We start from the raw sequence: 19,721 nt of genomic DNA on the forward strand, positions 1-19,721 counted from the left end.
TCGCTGCCCCCTGCATGAGACAGGGGAGAGCTGAGCCGGCAGAGGGGCTGCAGGAATCGAGAGAAGCATTGGCTGGCTTCATGGTTTTCCCCACATTGTGAATTTTTGCATAACACACACACACACACATCATGCTTGGCGATGGATCGCCAGATTGAAAAATTATGAAACCGATATCACGACTTCAAACCGGTTTTGGATGACGTATTGATATATAGCCCAGCCCTAATCCCATCCCATTGCGGTTACCCTGTCATAGATACCGTATTTTTTGCTCCATTAGACACACTTTTTTCCTCCTAAAAAGGGGAAATGTGAGTGCGTCTTATGGAGCAAATGGCGCTGCGCCGAGAGGGAGAGCTGCACAGCGCCCCTTCAGCGAAGCAGGAGGAGGAATGGAGCCCCTTCTGTTCCTCCTCCTGCTTCGCTGAAGGGGCGCTGCGCAGCTCTCCCTTCTGCGCAGTGCTTGTCCTGCGCAGCCGGAGGAGGAACAGAAGGAACTCCTTCTGTTCCTTCTCTGGCTTTGCGGCGACGCGCCTGTCCTGGAAGCCGGATGAGGAAAAGAAGGGTCTCCTTCTGTTCCTTCTCCAGCTTCGCAGAAGGGGCGCTGTGAAGGAGAGGCGCTACACAGAGAGCGAGAACTGCGCAGTGCCCCTTCAGCGGCGCGCCTGTCCTGGCTTCTGCCTTAGCTGTGCACAGCCTCTTCAAGCATGGGGAGCCTTCATCCCGCTGCCCTGAAGAGTATTGGCATGGTTATCCCAGAAGCCAGAACAGCCACACGGTATCCCAGGAGCCAGATCCCTCTTGCTGTTCTGGCTTTTCAGAATAATTTTTTCTTGTTTTCCTCCTCCCAACACTAGGTGCGCCTTATGGTCTGGTGCATCTTTTGGAGCAAAAAATACGGTAATCGCCCTAGCTGAAAATTGTCCCAAGTTGAGCTGGAAAAGGCAATACGTTGTTACCCTTACCTCTGTTGTGCTGCAAAAGGACGATGGTGGGGTTGACAATGGTGGTGGAGGGGTACCCGGAGGTGGGTTTGCTGGTGAGAGTTAGAGAGCCATAGCACTCTGTGCCACTGCTGGACCTGGGCGCTTCATAGAGCAGAGGACAGGGGTCCTGAAACGGAAAGGCACATATGCCGTTATTGCCCAAGGGCGACAGGGTACCTGGAGGAAAGCCGCTTTGCTACAGAGAACAAACAAACCCGAGAAAAGTTTAGTTCAATGCACCGGCAGGCGCCTTTTTCGTTGCTGTTAGTACACACAGAGGAAAGAGCCGAACCCCCCTTTTTTGCACTGGAAGAAGAAGCATCGCTCAAAGAAACTGTAATACATGACATACAGCTGGTGGCAGGAGTGAGCTGTTCTGGTTATGGAGAAACAGAGAGAGAGAGATCTGTGTGTTCAGACCCATGCTTCCTTTTAAAAAGAGGTGTTCCTTTCACCGAAACCGTCAGGCATGCAAAACCCATGCAGTTCCTGAACGAAAGCTGGTTACGGATTACTTGATGAGGGGGATCAGGGAAATAACTTTAGGACGCACCGCCCTTTGCAAGCTGTTAGACAGCAGGACGCCGGGGACATCAGGACAATGCGAAGAACAGGTGGAGAGGAACCAGCAGAGACAGGAGAGAGGAAGGTAGGACTTCACATCCTTGGGCCAACTGCAGCCAGCTGCAGAACCTGCTTATTTGTTATCACTGACATAAGAACTGCTGTTAAATTTTTGTGGCGGTGGCCGTCCAGATGAAATGATCATACTGACCCTGAGATTTCCAGTTTAAATCTACCAGAAGGATTTGTTCAAAGTGAGCAGCAAGTGGCAGAAAATTAGGGCACAATTGTAAGTGGGGCGGGGGAGGAGGAATAGCCATATAGTTGTGGGTTCGAGTCCCATGTCAGGCAAAAGGTTTCCTGCATTGCAGGGGGTTGGGAATAGATGATCCATGGGGTCCCCTTCCAACTCCACCATTCTGTGAGTGTGCACATGTAATAAGGTAAAAAGGTAAAGGATCCCCTGGACGGTTAAGTCCAGTCAAAGGCGACAATGGGTTGCGGCGCTCATCTCGCTTTCAGGCCAAGGGAGCCAGCGTTTGTCCACAGACAGCTTTCCGCGTCATGTGACCAGCATGACTAAACCGCTTCTGGGGCAACGGGACACCGTGACGGAAACCAGAGCGCATGGAAATGCCGTTTACCTTTCTGCCGCAGCGGTACCTATTTATCTACTTGCACTGGTGTGCTTTCAAACTTCTAGGTTGGCAGGAGATGGACAGAGCAAGGGGAGCTCACTCCATCGTGGGGATTTGAACCGCTAACCTTCTGATTGGCAAGCCCAAGAGTCTCAGTGGTTCAAACCACGGCGCCACCCATGTCCACACATCCAATAAACAGCATTTGAACTACATACAGCTCATACTGATCTCCTACTCATCTTTATGATGCATAGCCACTTGCATGAGCCAGTGTGCACCAGGAAGGACCATCTCAAGGCATGGGGATTCCTGTTCTGGGTTCTCCTGTAAAAGCAACTCCATGAAGTGCCAGTAGGTGGATCATTGGGCTCAAACCAGCATGGCCTGTGTTCACATCGGGCACTGAAAGTCCCTGGATGACCTTGGACCAGCCACCACCTCTCAGCCTAAGGCCACAGGGTTGCCACAAGGATGATGCGTTTGGGGAAACCATGTGTGCTGCTCCTACATGCCCGGAGGGATAAAATGTCAAAATTCAATTGCATCTCCCCCACTCTCTCTCTCTTCTTTTAATGGAACACTTTGAACCAGAAACACAGGAAATGCAAATGCGCCCCTCTGGGGTTTTTTTTGTGCTACATGATATTTAAAGATCAACAGAATCATAGAGCGACCACCAGAGCTCCATTTGGTCCCACAATCACTTTTAAAAAGGTAAAGGGACCCGTGACCATTAGGTCCAGTCGTGGCCGACTCTGGGGTTGCGGCGCTCATCTTGCTTTACTGGCCGAGGGAGCCGGCATACAGCTTCCAGGTCATGTGGCCAGCATGATTAAACCACTTCTGGCGAACCAAAGCAGTGCACGGAAACACCATTTACCTTCCCGCCGGAGTGGTACCTATTTATCTACTTGCACTTTGACGTGCTTTCGAACTGCTAGGTTGGCAGGAGCAGGGATCGAGCAACGGGAGCTCACCCCGTCGCGGGGATTCAAACCGCTGACCTTCTGATCAGCAAGTCCTAGGCTCTGTGGTTTAACCCGCAGTGCCAATCACTTTTAGCAAGTATATAAAAGCCGGGGGGGGGGGGGACTGGAAGAGAGGTGACCTGTTTAGCTCCCGGCCCCATCATTAAAATAGGTTTGTTGTTGTTGTTTTTGCTGTGTCTGGCTGCCTTTTGAGACTCAAGGAAGCCAAGCCAGCAGAAGTCGAATCTTGAAGAAGAAAACCACCATAGAGACTGGCATAATTTGCAGCCTGAAGCTGGAAGAGTTGTGTATGGAGATCCTGGTGGCATAAAGTACTTTTCACCAGGTCTGGCTATTCTAATTGGGGCCCTCTGGACATAGGTAGCCTGCCATGGGCAGAGACAGCCCACAAGCCTTCACTGAGCTTAGATAGCTCAGTAGGTTAGAGCGTGGTGCTGATGATGCCAAAGTTGCAGGTTCGATCCCCGTATGGGGCAACTTCCTTGCTTGCAGGGGGTTGGATTAGACGATGCTCAGAATCCAAAGAGAGAGTTTGAAGACTTCATCTGTAGGACTGTAAATTATTTGATGTGTTAATGTGAATGGAAGTCGTTAAAATTGCAGCTGCAATATAAGGGTTTGTTATTCTGACTGGTGTGCAACTGGAATTCATAGGTTTTTGGAATGCAGAGTTAAAGTAAATTATCGAATCATCAATTCTAGCACGTGGAGGCCCAACAAAATAATATAATTTGGTATCTGAACAATTGGAAATATGAATTGTATTATAATTTGGTACTGTGACAATGAGGCTTTTACTGAGTTATTGTAATCGAAAACTAATAAAAATTATTTTTTAGTGTAATAATAAAAATTATCACACACAAAGATGATCCTCAGAACCCCTTCCAGCTATGATTCTATGAAAGGCATCACATGTGAAGCTGTCTTTAAAGACCTCCTGCCACTGCCAGGTGACTAAATGGGGCCTAGGAAACTCACGTATTCTGCAACGCAACAATGGCAGGCGTGCTTTCGTACGCAGATGTGAAATTGCGAATACGAAGCTGCCACAAAGGAAGAAGCCCTAAGACATTGGCAAAACAGCCACCCTATGTCCTTCCATGAAGGTAGTCTAAAGCAGTGCGGAACACTAAAATGGAGTACCGTATTTTTCGCTCTATAGGACGCACTTTTTCCCCTCCAAAAATTAAGGGGAAATGTGTGTGCGTCCTATAGAGCGAATGCAAGCTGCACGGCTAAGCCCAAAGCCAGAACAGGGAGACGGAGCGCTGCGGAGCGCTCCGTCTCGCTCTTCTAGCTTGGGGTTAGCTGTGCAAAGCCTCTGCAGGGCAAAAGGAACCTGAAGCCTCCGGAGCCCAGAGGGAACTCCCGCCACACTCCAGAGGCTTCAGGTTGCCTTCACTGAAGCCTGGAGAGCGAGAGGGGTCAGTGTGCACTGACCCCTCTCGCTCTCCAAGCTTCCAAGGTAGCCGCCTGAAGCCTCCAGAGTGCAGCGGGAACTCCCACTGCACTCCGGAGGCTTTGGGTGAATGCACCTTGAACGCACCTTGTTTTAGAGGGGAAGAACAAGAAAATTTTTTTTTTTCCTGTTCTCCCCTTCCTATGGTCTGGTGCGTCCATCAGGTCAGGAGGCTGGGATTTGTAGTCCAGCACCGTTTGCAGGGCACCAAGTTGGGATGTGCCTGGTTATGACCAAAGGCACAGAGCAGGGCTTCCCAAGCTTGGGCCTCCAGTTGTTTTTGGACTACAACTCCCATCACCGCTAGCTACCCGTGGTCAGGGATGATGGGTACCGTAGTCCGAAAGGTTTGGGGAAACCCTGGTGTAGAGTTTTCAAATAGGAAAGGACAAGGAAGAAACATTACACGGCCGAAGGGTGACTGAGCAAGAAGTGTGTGGGGGGGGGGGGAGAGACACACATGCAATGTAATAGCACATAAACAAGGTTTCGGTTGTCATGCTGCTGGCAGAGAGCACCTTGTTCAAAGTTTAGTATGCCAGTGAGAAAAAAAATAAGGTCATTTAATCCGGGAGCATAAATTTAGCAAAGCCGTCACGGTGGCATGTGGCAAGGCTTACTGTGCGCAAGATCATTCCTGTGCTCTCGGGCTCCGACACACTGTCTGAGACCTCCGTGACAGGAGGAATCAGCTCAGGAAGAGGAGGAGGAGGAGGAGGTGGTGGTGGCGACAGTGAAGGCAGTTTCGGGCGAACGTGGGGCACGATCCCCGACGAAGAGGACGGCTGGTTATGTTGGGAACCTTTCTGAAGGTGAGGGGGAATGAAATCGTCTAATGTCGGGAAGGTCAGGAGTAAGCCAGGAGCAGGTGTGTTGTCAGAGAATGCAGAGCTTTGGCCATATGGCAGGAGAGGCGGCGGAGGTGTGCTTGAGCTGGCTTCTCGCCCGCGGTCGGGGTAAACCTGTTGGAATGGCACTACTATAACCTCTGTATGAGCTGGGGTGGTGGCGGCAGAGCAAGTCACATCCTGTGGGAGATAAGGTGGCATTACACAAGGAGGGGGGGACCGAAACAGTGCAGGTGTGCAGTGACATGCAAAAGATGCTGCACCTCGTGAGACGACACCTCGTGAGACGACATTATTTACCCAAAAGAGCACGTTTTGCACGGCGGCCATTAAAAAAAGACAACAACAATTCACACAACTCCCGGGCCCCAAACCCACCTTCCAGGTCACCTGTCATCAACAGATCAAGCAATTCAAAATCCCTTAGAATACACGGTCATCACCTGAGGGCAGTTTTGTGCCAGCTGCTGTGTTTCCTTTAGCCTAAGACAGAGGGGTTTCACAGAACAGCACCCATCCCAACCTCTCCGGTATGATTTGGGCTTGAGGCACCCCCCCCCAAAACCTTGCACCCGCAATCTCCACACAAACATGCATCTGTCGCGGAAGGAAAGGCTGTCGGTTATTCAGGAGAGAGGGAAAGATTTTAGGAGGCATCCAAACTGGAAAGGAAGGCACTGGTGCGTGGGAGAAGGAAAAGAAAGATACAGCCGTGTGAAAGGGGGAGGAAAAAAAGGTTATGAAGAAAACAAAGTACCCTGCCGTGCTCCTTTGCCTTGCATGGATGTTGCTGGGGTGGTGGCGGCGGCGGCTGAGCAATGCACGGTTCCTTTCTCATCCTGTCCTCACTGCAAGTCGTATGTGGGAAGTCTGCCTTTGTGTTGCCAACAGCCTGTGGAGTCCTGGAGGGATGGCTCTGACCATAACTAACTGAGTCTCCACTGAGAACAATATTAAAGAATGGCCTGGGAGGGGCAGGAGGAGGAGGAGGAAGAGATTTTCCAGTATCTGTTACAGAGGAAACAGGGGAGAAGGCTGGTGCCACAGTGACCTCAGCTCCAAAACGGGCGCCTTGTGTTTGGCCATCTGAACGGGCAGTGGAATTTCCAAAGGGAGCCGAACAAGTGCTGTTAGATAAACAAGCTACATATAGACTGCTGACCTTTTTCTGCGCTCTGGTTTCGTGGTTGGGTTTCAGTCCAGCTTTACCACTCGGATGTTCCTCAGCAAGCGCCAGGGTGTTTTGGTGCTCGGATGACGCGTCGGGTAACAAGGAGCGACTTCCCGGCCGCGATTGCCCAACATGCAACCCCCTGTCTGCGGGGATGGAGCTGGCGGATTTGTAGGGAGCCGCGACGAAGGGTTTGGGCGAGGAGGAAAAACTGGGCCGGCCCTCAAGGCTGGGTCGCAAATGTGGCTTGGGTGCATGAGGGTGTACACAATCCGTTATGGGAACGGGCTGCAGAACAGTTATTGCGGTGCCGGTGCGAGGTTGCCATGCAAAGCTCTCCTCGTTTGGAGGAGAGGGGTGGGGTGGAGAAGTGGTCTGTCCAGTTAAGGGGTTCAAAAGGGGGAGAAAGTCAGCACCGTACAAAGGAGAAAAAGAGGAGAGAGAGAAATGAGTTGGTCATTAGACTGAGGTTAACAGGAAGAAACGAAACTTTAATATGGAATTTCAAAGTCGGCACACAGCTCATTCACTCCCGTTGTTGAATGAAGGATTTCCAGATCTTCACATGATGAGCTGGTGTATCATTTCAGTGTATCATGTATTGGCTGAAAACCCAAAGCCCAGATCGCTGTAGCTGTCTATCACACTGAAGTCAATGGTATGCATTTCCTATCCGATATCTTTCCAAACCAGGGAGAGAGTGGAATGGGAATTGAAATCAAGGTTTATAAGAATCAATTAAATTGCAGGAATAAGTTATGTTGTGATCCTTGCTTATATATGTATGTGTTATATTTAAGATATGTTTTTCTTTCTTATTACTTTGTATTTGACTGTAACACAGTGTGCATTGATGATATGATTAAATAAAGAAGCAAGTAAATAAATAAACAAGAAGTCAATGTTATGTATTGCTTACAGTAAACATGTTTAGTTTTCTACTTAGTTGACTAACCAGGGAAGCCTGAGGATTTAATGCAACAATCCTAACCATGTCTACGCAGAAGCCCTCTTGCATTCACTGGAGTTTACTCTCAGGATCACGGTTTTAGAGGTGGTGAATTTCAGCTCTGAATCCCATCATCCCTCTCAGGATCTCTGGATATTGGAATGAAGTTCAGGATCTTACTCAAAACAATCAACAATATTACTTCTGAGTCTGTACAAAGCCAGAGGTACATAAAACAAAGAGGTCCTTTGAAGAAAAATGCTTATGTAAAGACCAATAATGCATTTTCCGGGTCTGTTATGAACTCGTATCATTGAGTTACCAACACCTTCTTAACAGCAGAGTGATGGAAATCTACCACGCAACCTTAAGAGTGAAACTTGTTGATACCCAATGAAAGCCCTCGATCAATGAGCAAGTCAGATTTTCATTACAAAGTGCACTAGCAGAGACCATAGCTGTCAATTTACAGATTTGAAAATAAGGGACCAGCAGCCTTGAAAATAAGGGATCAGCAGCCAAAACAAGGGGTCAACAATTACTTTGATAAAATACATATTTTGTTGCGTGCAAATGGCTTTAGATACCTATCAGGTCCATAAATTACCATATAGCATATATTCAACACACAAAAAAGCAACAATTTGTTGTTGACAAAGGACAGCTGGACATAGAAAGGGCCCCATTACCTTCAGTAGCTTATTTAAGAGACATCATCAATAAGGGACAGCAGCGGGACATGGCGCTGGAATAAGGGGCTGTCCTGCCAAATAAGGGACGCTTGACAGCTATAGCAGAGACCCCATTTGGAGTGAGCTTCTGCACCGAACTCAAAATAGTTGCATAGTAAAAAATGGGGGGGGGGGTGCCACAAGACAGACCACTAAAATGTCATTGTTATGTTTCCATTGCTGCAAGCTTTTAACAGCACACACACACACACACACACACACACACACACACACTCCTTTAGCTGGCTTGGGGGAAAGAAAAGAGGTGAAATGTTTCTTTTTAAAAGATGGCAGAGACTTCATAAAAGCCAAAGAATCACGAACACCGAAATCGATTATAAAATAAAATTGGGTGATATTTTTCATCGTCTCATCAGCCAACATGTACCAATAGCTGTCATTTTGAGATCTCAAGTACCACAGTTAATCTTCTTCGAAGTATTGAATATACTGCAACATGTTCTACCAGAATAAGTCTCGTAAATTCTGAGGGATTAACAGTGGTCCTAATTCAAGGGGGAACCTGTCACTGGACTCCAGGTCCCATCAGCCCCACTGCGGCCAGTGATTAAGGATGATGGGAGATGTGGTCCCACAGTGTAGCGATCCCTGCCCTAATCAATTCAAGATGTTGCAATCTGAATGCTATTTTCAATTATTCCTGATGGACATGTTCTAATATAAAGTCTTTCTCAAATAACATTGTTTTGGTGATTAGGGGAAATTTGGTTCAGAACTATCACTTGCCTCCAGTCCTGTGTCATTAGCTGTTATCCAGGATGTACACAAATAACATTGCAGCCTGATGATTTATTGACTGATGTACAAATTATACGCTGGGGGAGGGGAAACATCAAATTAATCAACACAAGAAAAATGTTTGGTGGAAACTGGAAAAACACTCATAATGCTCAAATTTTTATTTATTGAAAAGGTACGGGGCAAACAGGTATCAAAACTTGTAGAACAAGTTTTTGATTTTATTTTCAAAACACTCAATTTTTTAAAAAAACTGGGATAAAATTGAGGGTGTTTTGAAAATATAATCAGATACGGTTTGAAACTGTGTGTGATTTTATTTGGAAGATGGCTATGTAAGTCTCTAAATCTTTCTGGAACGGATTTCTGTATATACTGAGATTTTATCCATATATGCAAACTTCAATTTAAAAAAACACCAGTGAGCAGCTCTGAAAGTAAAATTATCGATACAACTGGAAGGAATTTGGTGCTTCACCCCATTCAACGTTTTGCTCTAACAAGACATGACGCAGGAGATAAAATGAATGAGATCACCAGCATTTTAAAAGGAAATTAATAGCAGCCCCCTTGGGGGGTTGAGGAGAACAAATTTGGACCAGGACTGCGAGGTTAATGCTTTCCTGACAGTCTGTTCCCAGGTGCTATTTGTCCTGAAAGTTACCATTTGGGTCACACCAAGCTTTGCTCTATGACATGATAGCCCATAACAAAAGCATCCCAAATTGGTATTTGCACAGCCTTTTCTTGCAGTTATCTGATGCTACAGTCTTCTTTCATGTCCAGTATACATTTGCCTTTCCTATAACTGTCTGTGATTAATAGTTCAGGGTGGGGGTGTTAAAAAAGGCAGGGGGGCAATTTTTTAATTTTTATTTTTATGGTAAGCTACCCTGATTATCACTACTGCAAAAGGAGGACAGGGCATGTATTAGCTTAACAAATAAATCCAGTCTTTTCTTTGTGCCCTTTGAATGCCTCTCCCTTTAATGAAACAGGAACAGCAAGTCAATTAAACAGTTAAACATTTCGAGAACCAAACTACTCCCTAAAGATGCTTTTTTTCAGTCTAAGGTTTCACAGCTGCATTCTGTGAGGTAGTATTCATGGGCCTTGAAGAGGCCTTTTGTCATCTTTCTGGTTGTTTTCTGAAATCTCCTCCAGTTTGCCAGTTCTTGAACAGCAATACCCAGAGCACAACATTCAAATATCTGTTGCTGTTTATTGTTCGTTATCGCTGTTGTTGTAGATGGACGCCTGCTTCCTTTGGGCCTTTCCTTTCTTCGTATATCTTCAAGAATGCCACCAGAAAAATCTGCCTTTCAGTTTCAGTCTCAAACTGGAACTAAACATGAAATGCAGCCCTGTGTACCTGTCCCCTAACCTTCTTGGTTATATATTGCAGTTTCAGCAGTTTCAGGAATCAGGATACTGCAAGTTAATGCAGAGGAACCACGTGGAGGAGCCACTTAACTTTCTGTAGGAGTAGTCCCCTCACCCCCAACCTGGTTATTATTTTAAGTAAAGGTAAAGGGACCCCTGACCTTTAGGTCCAGTCGTGACCGACTCTGGGGTTGCGGCGCTCATCTCGCTCTATTGGCCGAGGGAGCCAGCGTACAGCTTCTGGGTCATGTGGCCAGCATGACTAAGCCGCTTCTGGCGAACCAGAGCAGCACACAGAAACACCATTTACCTTCCCTCCGGAGCGTTACCTATTTATCTACTTGCACTTTGACGTGCTTTTGAACTGCTAGGTTGGCAGGAGCAGGGACCGAGCAACGGGAGCTCACCCCGTCACGGGGATTCGGCAAGTCCTAGGCTCTGGTTTAACTCACAGCGCCACCCATGTCCTTTTTATTCTATTCTATTCTATTCTATTCTATTCTATTCTATTCTATTCCTAGGCAAAAAGAGGGGACAGCTAGGGGAGAAAGGGTTAAGCATTCCCTTCACCAATGGCAGCCCCTTTACTGAAATTCCCATCAAGAGGTTGCTTTCCTTTAAAAAAAAAGTCTTTTTTTGTATGTGCAGCATACTTTTTTTTTAATTATTAAAGATTTTCTTGCTTTACAAAAGTGTGTGCAATCTCTCTCTCTCTCTCTCTCTCTCTCTCTCTCTCTCTCTCTCTCTCATATTTCTTTTCCATGTCAATTACCCACCTCCTACTCCCTCCACCTCTTTCCGACTTTTCTTCCTAATGTCTCAACAAATGAAACTGACTTGTTACATGGAAAATTAAAAAATCCTATTTGAGGATGTATTTACTTTTTCCTGTAGGACAATCACCCATCTCCTCCTACCCTTCTGGGAAAAACCCCACCCCACCCCACCCTCTCACTATATATAAGGGTCTGGTGACTTCTGTTTCAGTGTATCTGAAGAAGTTTGCATGCACACGGAAGCTTAGACCTAGAACAAACTTAGTTGGGTCTCTAAGGTGCTACTGGACAATTTTTTAATTTATTTTGACTGCATCAGACCAATATGGCTACCTACCTGAATCTAGAATATTTGAGGGAAAGTTACCTATAGTGCCTAGTTCAGACGTCAGGCATGTTACTGAAAACTTTGCTCATGTTGGTGATCTTGTTCCATATATGAATTTGCCTAGTTTGCAGTGACTGAGATTATGAAGACTTGAATGCCACTTTGCACACAAATTCTGCTACAGCAGATGGAGACATAGCTACCCAACAGTGCATCCTGAAATTATCCTGGAGTGCAGACTTTGAAGATTTTGAATCATTGTTACCAGGCAGAGGGCCTTCTTGGTAGTGGCACCCACCTTGTGGAACGCCCTCCCATCAGATGTTAAGGAAATAAACAACTACCTGACTTTTAGAAGTCATCTGGAGGCAGCCCTGTTTAGGGAAGTTGTTAATGTTTGATGTGCTATCATGTTTTTAATATTCTGTTGGGAGCCGTCCAGAGTGGCTGGGGAAACCCAGACAGATGGGCGGGATATAAATAATATGTTGTTCTTGTTTGTTGTTGTTGTTGTTGTGTTGTATACATAATTGTCAGGCAGATAATTGGAATCCCTTCCTATTTCTTTCTTTTTAGCCTTTTTTATATCTCACTTTCTTCTATCTCATTATTATTTCTTCTTCTTCCTTCTTCTCGTCACACTTACGCTATGTTCTGTAACCTGAAGTTCCTCCTCTCATATCGAGGAAGATGCACGCAGGATCGAAGATGAAGAACCCTGTGTGTGAGAGCATTTCCTAGGGTGGGAGGCTGGGGGACGAGGGCGAGGGTCCCAGGTGAGAGCTGCATGGGCTCATTTTTCCATGTGCGGAATAAGGGTTAAGACTTAATTTTGATAGAGGACTTTGTAATTTCATTTCCCTTGTTTCCCCCTTTCTTTTCTTCTTTACTCTCCTCCTTTCTTGCTCCCCCCCTTTCTATTTTTCTTTTTAGATTAGTATGCTTTTTACTGTAGTGGAAAACTTTAAATAAAACTTGGTTGTAAAAATAAGTTCTACTAGAGCTTGGAATATAAAACAGGGTCCTACACATGTGCAGAATGCAATCTTAGCTCACGTCTATTTTTTTGCCTGAGCTCTGTGCACCAACCACAGCTCAGACATAGTGAAATAAATGCCCCCCAAGAAGGGTTTTTTTAAGGCTTCTGGAAACTGGGAAGTCCAGAGACTTTCTGAGGGTGGGAAGGGAAGGTGTTGTGTATCCAGTGAGCTTGTGTGACCAAATAATGTGTCTACAACCCAAACATCCAATAGCTTCTCAATTTTCCTCTCAAATGTACTGAATGTTAGCTTTTGGAAGCACTTAGAAACTGTCTGAGGTGTGACTGGGGTTCAGGATTTGGACAAAAACGAAAACAAAATAACCACCAGACTGAATTGAATCAGACTGTGCCCTTCCAGTTCACAGAACCGCTTTTGATCCAACAGATGTCTTTGATGAAGGAAGGGAAAGAGATATTTTCCATCCCCCCTGCAGCCCTGTGAAAATCTGCTCCAGATGATTGGGGGACTGTACCCCGAAGGAGGTTTTGGTATTAAAAAATAAAAAGTTCCCTCACTGCCTCTTCCATTAGTGAGGGCCTCCTTCTGCTTCCAAAAAAAACAAAAGCAAAAGCAAGCAACATTGGATGCAACTCAGCAAAATTTTAAGGCAATGTAATAAAGAAGGCAACCAAAATTATGAATCAAGCTTGTCCTCTCACGCACAAAATCCTGTGTTCTGCAACGGTGCTCATAATGAGTGACCCTGTTCTGAATAAAACGAAGCAGAGCTTGCCTGTCACCAGCTATAGCACAGCCACCCAGAACTTAATGGTTCCTGCAATCCAGACATAGTGGGTGGCACAGTAAGAATCTGGTTGACCAAGAATCCAGTTTGTGGCAAAGGACAGGCAGGGTTGGTAGCGGGAGAGAACAGCTGCGGTTTCCCCTACTTTGCTTCATTCAGTAATGGAAATTACACACATGGAGCCAAGAATCAAGATCAAGAAGGACGTTGGTTCCTTTTTGCTGACCAAGTACAGTTCTAGGAGAAGGCAATGTCAAAAAAGCCTCAAATTCCCTTTCTGGAAAAATCCTATAACTCACACCTTTGTTAAGGTTAAGGGGAGACAGGACAGCAAGTCTTCAAACACCCAGCAGGGAGAAGATGGAGCAAACGTCTTTGTGTGTGTGGCTCCAGAGGGAAGGGGTAGAATTTCTAGGCAGAAAAGGCATGGAAGCAGATTTCAGCTGAGCAGTAGGAGAAACCTTCCTACTGGTAAGGGTTGTTTGACAGTAGAACAGCCTGCCTTGGGACAGTCTCCCCTGCTTGATGGCTGGATCTTAGCGATGCTGTAATAGCATTCTGGACTCGGTGATCTCCAAGTCCACACTGACTTAAAAAACAAACAAACACTGGGTCCATGTTGCAGGTTGGGGCTAAAGATGGATCTCAAGTAGAAGAAGACTACTGCTGAACAGGAAAACAAACAAGGAAATTTGCCCTTTTCTGGTGCTCTCCACCAATTACAGCTACCTCTTTATTTGAACAGACATGAGAGATGTTCCCTGGCATTATGCTCATGTTAAAAAGGTAAAGGGACCCGTGACCATTAGGTCCAGTCGTGGACGACTCTGGGGTTGTGGCGCTCATCTCGCTTTATTGGCCGAGGGAGCCGGCGTACAGCTTCCGGGTCATGTGGCCAGCATGACTAAGACGCTTCTGGCGAACCAGAGCAGTGCACGGAAACACCGTTTACCATCCCATCAGAGCGGTACTTATTTATCTACTTGCATTTCGTGCTTTCGAACTGCTAGGTTGGCAGGAGCAGGGACTGAGCAACGGGAGCTCACCCCGTTGCAGGGATTCGAACCGCTGACCTTCTGATCGGCAAGCCCTAGGCTCTGTGGTTTAACCCACAGCGCCACCCGCAACCCCTTGTTACAAACCATTAAAAGGGAATTACAAAAGCTCCCCACCCAACCACAGCCAGGAAATGGCACAGGTCTCTTCACTCTTCATTACTTTGGCTCAAAAGTTTTCCTAGCACATAAGGATTTTTTTAGGCAGGTACTCACATGTGGTTTGCTCTCAGAGAGGTTTGGCCGCACACTGCGGTAGCCCTTGGCAGCCAGAGCAGAGGACTGAGCATCCCCATTGGAGTCGACACTAAGCGGTAACCTCCAATCATCTGCAAAACGAAGAACTTCATATTACTAGAGCTGCACCAAACAGACAAGGTTTTGTGCTTGCTTAAGCAACCAAGAGGTGTGCCGCGGAAACCGTAAGAAATTGAAGCGTTTAGTAAATACCTGTTTCGGGTGTTCCTGGCTCTACACCTTAAGCATTTCGTGGCAAGCATTGGAGAAAATGAAAAGAAGGGAGGGAATTAGGAAAAAAACACCACAATCAACTGTTACATTGGGGGGGGGTGCATTTACCAATCAGAGTTAAGAACTTAGTCCACTTTGCGCATGGGATACTTAGAGCTCAGGCTGCCTAATTTCCATAGAAACATGATTCCCTCGCCGTTCCTGACCTTTGTAAACACAAGGCAATTCATTCAGAGTGATGAAGAAACAATTGTGCATTGACATTTCCTTCCAGAGTCAAAAAGGCAGTCGGAGCTCTCAGTATGGAGCCCAAATGCCACACACTGCTGCAAGTGCAGGGCTTCAATATTTCAAACGGAGATGTAGGCAAAGGGGTGGAAAATAAATCTGCCCTTTCTTAACCCTGCCGGAGGAGATGGGAGAGAGAGCCGCAAACAAACAAACATATTTAGAAGTACTTGGTACAACATGTGCCATCTTTATAGAGTCTGGGCCACAAGGTGTGACACAGTATTTTCTATTTACATGCTGGCCTTACGCACGTTGCTGCGAGATCCTAAGAATGGAAACCACAAACAAACAAACAAACAAACACTCTCTTTTGAGGGTTAGGAACAAATTTGCCGCAGCAGAGGAAAGTTTTTAATCAGATCCCAGGGGAGTTCAGAACTCTCACTGGCTCCCTTTCCAAGATGTTTCAGAACCTGGTTTTGGTGCCACTACACACAAACACACACACCACAACCCCCTGTTGATGCACATGCAAAACGCAGCCTCCTGGCTCCGGCAGGCATTTTCCAAAGGGAGAGTCAGCACAATGATCCTTTTCCATTGTAAATGACTCACTGCTGGAAATTTAGGAAGCCATCAGCAATAAAAAGGACAGCGGGTGGCGTGGATGGGAGGGATGACGTTGTGCAGAGAAGAGGACGAAGGGGAAAGGAAGCGAGGGAGATAAACTGAGACAGGTGGCTTAACTAGGGCTCTGATGCAGAGCACTAAGTACTTTCCGATTGCGGCTTTTCTATTTTACGTTCTATCTGGAATTTCAACAGGGCATCTACGCCCACTGGGGAGTGCTACACAATTCAATGCTTCTCCCCATCCACACACATTCTACTTTGCACGGTCAAAAGGGTGGGCATGATTCTCCTCCCTTTTCTCCCTCGCAGATGTGCAATCATTTCTGGTAATTGTTCCCTCCTCCCACCACGAGACAGTGGAAGCTTTCTGGCAGCATCCTCTGTGCGAAAAAATAAGAAAGCAGTTCAAATTATCCACCGGCAAACCTGAGCATGAGCTGCATGCTCGGAAGAACATCTCCCCCAGTGTTCAGTGCAGCGGGGCTTACTCTGAAGTAAGAGAGCAGGGGATCTCCGCTGAAATATACTCGGGAGTCGAGAGTGGATTTCATCCTCTTTATTCAGCTCATAGTGGTGAGGAGGAATGGAAGTTCCCCCAGAATGTCTGCTTTATTTACATTATTTACACAGTGGGCCCCATGTGATTGGCTAATTCCAGGATTCTCCTGTAGGCCAATCAGGTTGCGAATTCACTTCCACCTGGAGCTGGATTGGGTGGCTCCTGTGGACCAATCAGACTGCTGCATTCTGGATCCTATTGTTCTAGGACCAATCAGACTGCTGCATTCTGAATCCTATTGTTCTAGGACCAATCAGACTGCTGCATTTGGATCCTATTCAACTCAGTACATAACATCCGCCTTAGTAGTGTTTAACATACTCAAGTTTGCCCATGGACTGAACTGGAGAAACTTTGCTTCTTTTCTCAGCCAAGCACAATATTCCTCAGCTTCCTGCTCTCTGCCACTTGCCCCAAGAAGCTGAAATTCCTCTCCTGAAAGATTTTGAGCAGGGGCCATCTGTCATGGATGCTTTAAAGCTAAGATTCTTGCACTGCACGGCGGTTGGGTGACACTAGCTGCAATCCGTATCTATTCTGTTGTTCTTGCATTTTTACGTATTTCCTCCCGAGCCAGCTTTGATCTGAATTGAGAAAAAGGAATGAAGCAGCTTTATTTTAAGCTGGCAATGTGTTCAGAGCCCAGTTGTGGTGAAAAGTAATCAATCAAGAAGGCTTTAAAAAGAAGAAAGAGGAAAACAGCAATAAGAACTATCCAGTGGAATTTGTGCTAATGTTCTATCCTTTTCCTTCTTCTTTTAACTGGATTCTCTGCGGTAGTTGAAAGTGTTTGAGCACCTGTACTTTCCCCCTTGTTCCTGCACATGTCGCCAAATAAATAATCACAACCATCCCAAGCCCATTTAAGGGATTAAATATGCTGCATGGAATGCATTATGTTTCTTTCCATTCAAGTCACAGCCCCTGGTACCACATTTGAACAATTATCACACATAAAAAAGAGCCTGAACTACTAGAATCATATAAACTGTCATAGTTATTTAACTATTCCAACTGTTTAGATGAAGTAGGTGGTTGGGCAGTAAAAACATACGGCTATTAAAAACCTGAAGATGTAAGATTGAGGATGAAGCGTGTTTGAAGCTCAGGGGTAGAACATAATAACTGTATCAGGATGTTTAATTCATAATGTGAGCATTTGAGTTGCACCAGACTCTTTCCTCAACCTGGATGTAATTAAAAAGGGGAAACAGATGTTCCCAAGAGAGAGCATAGTGTTTTGTGCTGTCTGCAGTTTCTTCCAAGCTTTAAGGGACAGTACAGATATTTCTTGCTGACTAAACTGTGCCTCCTTAAACATTCAAAACCTTTCTGTACAGCCTTTGTGTCTGGACAGCTCTTCAATGCTGTTTTCATGTTGTTGTTGTTTAGTCGTGTCCAACTCTTCGTGACCCCATGGACCAGAGAACGCCAGGCACTCCTGTCTTCCACTGCCTCCCGCAGTTTGGTCAAACTCATGCTGGTAGCTTCGAGAACAGTCCTCTGTCGTCCCCTTCTCCTTGGGCCCTCCATCTTTCCCACCATCAGGGTCTTTTCCAAGGAGTCTTCTCTTCTCATGTGGTGGCCAAAGTATTGGAGTCTCAGCTTCAGGATCTGTCCTTCCAGTGAGGACTCAGGGCAGATTTCCTTCAGAATGGATAGGTTTGATCTTCTTGCAGTCCATGGGACTCTCAAGAGTCTCCTCCAGCACCATAATTCAAAAGCATCAATTCTTCGGCAATCAGCCGATAGATGTTACCCTTCATAAATTTGACTCGTTCCTTGTTGAAGCCATCTAAGGCAATGGCCATCTCCATATCTTGTAGGGTAGCAAATATTCCATAAATTCATTATACTGTACATTGGTTTAAAAAGTGCTTCGGTTCCTCCTCTGTACCTGCTGCAAATTCCATCTCAAGAACAATCCTGTCCTATCAGGGTCAGTTACTTATTTGAGCATTGTTTATTGCCTTTGCTTGTTTACTGCGATTACGGATCTGCTATTTAAAGGGAGGCAGAGCTTTAATGACAACAAAGTCAACTTGGGAATACTGCCTACGACAAAATGCCACTGCGGTGAGAGAGCATAGTCATCTGGGGGCAGAAGATGCTTTGCCCCCCGTAAAGGAGCATCACAATGAAAACACATCCATTTCAAGCTTAGAACTGAACAAAAAATTAACTTCATTCCGAAACACTGTGTTTTAAAAATACAAAACTACTGAATTCAAAAATTCACGTAGCTGAGATCTGAAACAGCACATTCTGAATTTCTAAAAGGGGGGGTTTCGTGCTACTGCTTAAGTTCTAATGCAGACATGTGCATGATGACACTGAACTATGTGACGTGTCACTGACATTTTTGCTCTTTTTCAGTCACATTCCACAACTAGGATTCGGTTTTCAGCAGGATAAAAAGTTGCTCGTTGCAATTTGTATTTTAAGAAACCTGAATTTCAAAAGCCAAACACAGCCCACATTTCAAGCATGTAAATTAATTTTTTTGTTTAAAAATGGAGTTAGTTTTGAAATCCTTTTTTTTAAAGGCTAGAGGTCTTTAAACTCAAGTAAGGTAAAGGTAAAGGGACCCCTGACCATTCGGTCCAGTCGTGACCGACTCTGGGGTTGCAGTGCTCATCTCGCTTTACTGGCCAAGGGAGCCGGCGTACAGCTTCCGGGTCATGTGGCCAGCATGATTAAGCCGCTTCTGGAGCAGGGACCGAGCAACGGAAGCTCACCCCGTTGTGGGGATTCGAACCGCCGACCTTCTGATCGGCAAGTCCTAGGCTCTGTGGTTTAACCCACAGTGCCACCTGCGTCCCTCAAGTGGCAGCAGCTTAAACAACAAGCACTTTGACTTTCTATCTAGTCTATGGCTATTATCTCACACTTTGGACTTACTTTCAGGTTGTTGGACGTCTTGTGAATGACTTGTAGGACTGACGCTCCGATTCTCCTCATAGGTTGGAGATGCCCAGAGGGTCACAGCCCCCTTTCCAGTACAGACTTTGGCAGGATCCAGCTCTAAAGGGGCAAAAAACAAAACAAAACATTAAGAAGATGAGTTGGAACATAAAAGAATCTTAAATCATGCTGTCTGCACAGAAAGCTTCCTGCTTGCTTCACTTTAACATCTGAGCAAATTGATCTAGTCATAATTGTTATGTACTGAAGTTCTCACCCTGGGCCAGCAGGGGGATACTGTAGATAGTTATGCAAATAAGGGATCGAAAGTGATGTTCAGTGATTGGATAGTTTAAGAAAATTGTTACAGTTACATTGTACTGGAGCTCTATATAAGCAGGCTGACTGAACCCTTCAGTTCAGTTCAGTTCTGTTCTGGCCTGTGAATAAACAAGAGCTGTTTGAAGAATCGCTGTGTCATCTGATATGTT

At 45.9% G+C, this 19,721-nt stretch overlaps 1 protein-coding gene across 34 annotated transcripts in view; it reads right to left on the reverse strand.

Moving 5' to 3' along the window:
- Window positions 1-19,721, reverse strand: part of SORBS1 (sorbin and SH3 domain containing 1) — a 151,451-nt gene that overhangs the window by 79,615 nt on the left and 52,115 nt on the right. For 23 of the 34 annotated variants that reach the window (XM_081864151.1, XM_081864139.1, XM_081864138.1 and 20 more), the window contains 6 exons: window positions 19,228-19,350; window positions 14,884-14,910; window positions 14,650-14,762; window positions 6,251-7,039; window positions 5,266-5,673; window positions 969-1,116 (listed from right to left, as the gene is read on the reverse strand). In XM_081864151.1, coding sequence (XP_081720277.1) covers window positions 969-1,116; window positions 5,266-5,673; window positions 6,251-7,039; window positions 14,650-14,762; window positions 14,884-14,910; window positions 19,228-19,350 — 1,608 coding nt within the window. Of the gene's footprint in view, window positions 1-968; window positions 1,117-5,265; window positions 5,674-6,250; window positions 7,040-14,649; window positions 14,763-14,883; window positions 14,911-15,110; window positions 15,200-19,227; window positions 19,351-19,721 lie in introns of those variants that run through there. The other 11 variants (XM_081864130.1, XM_081864121.1, XM_081864149.1 and 8 more) reach the window with 10 other exon arrangements.

Source organism: Podarcis erhardii (assembly GCF_964252035.2).
Source record: "Podarcis erhardii genome assembly, chromosome: 5".
NCBI classification, from domain to species: Eukaryota; Metazoa; Chordata; class Lepidosauria; order Squamata; family Lacertidae; genus Podarcis; species Podarcis erhardii.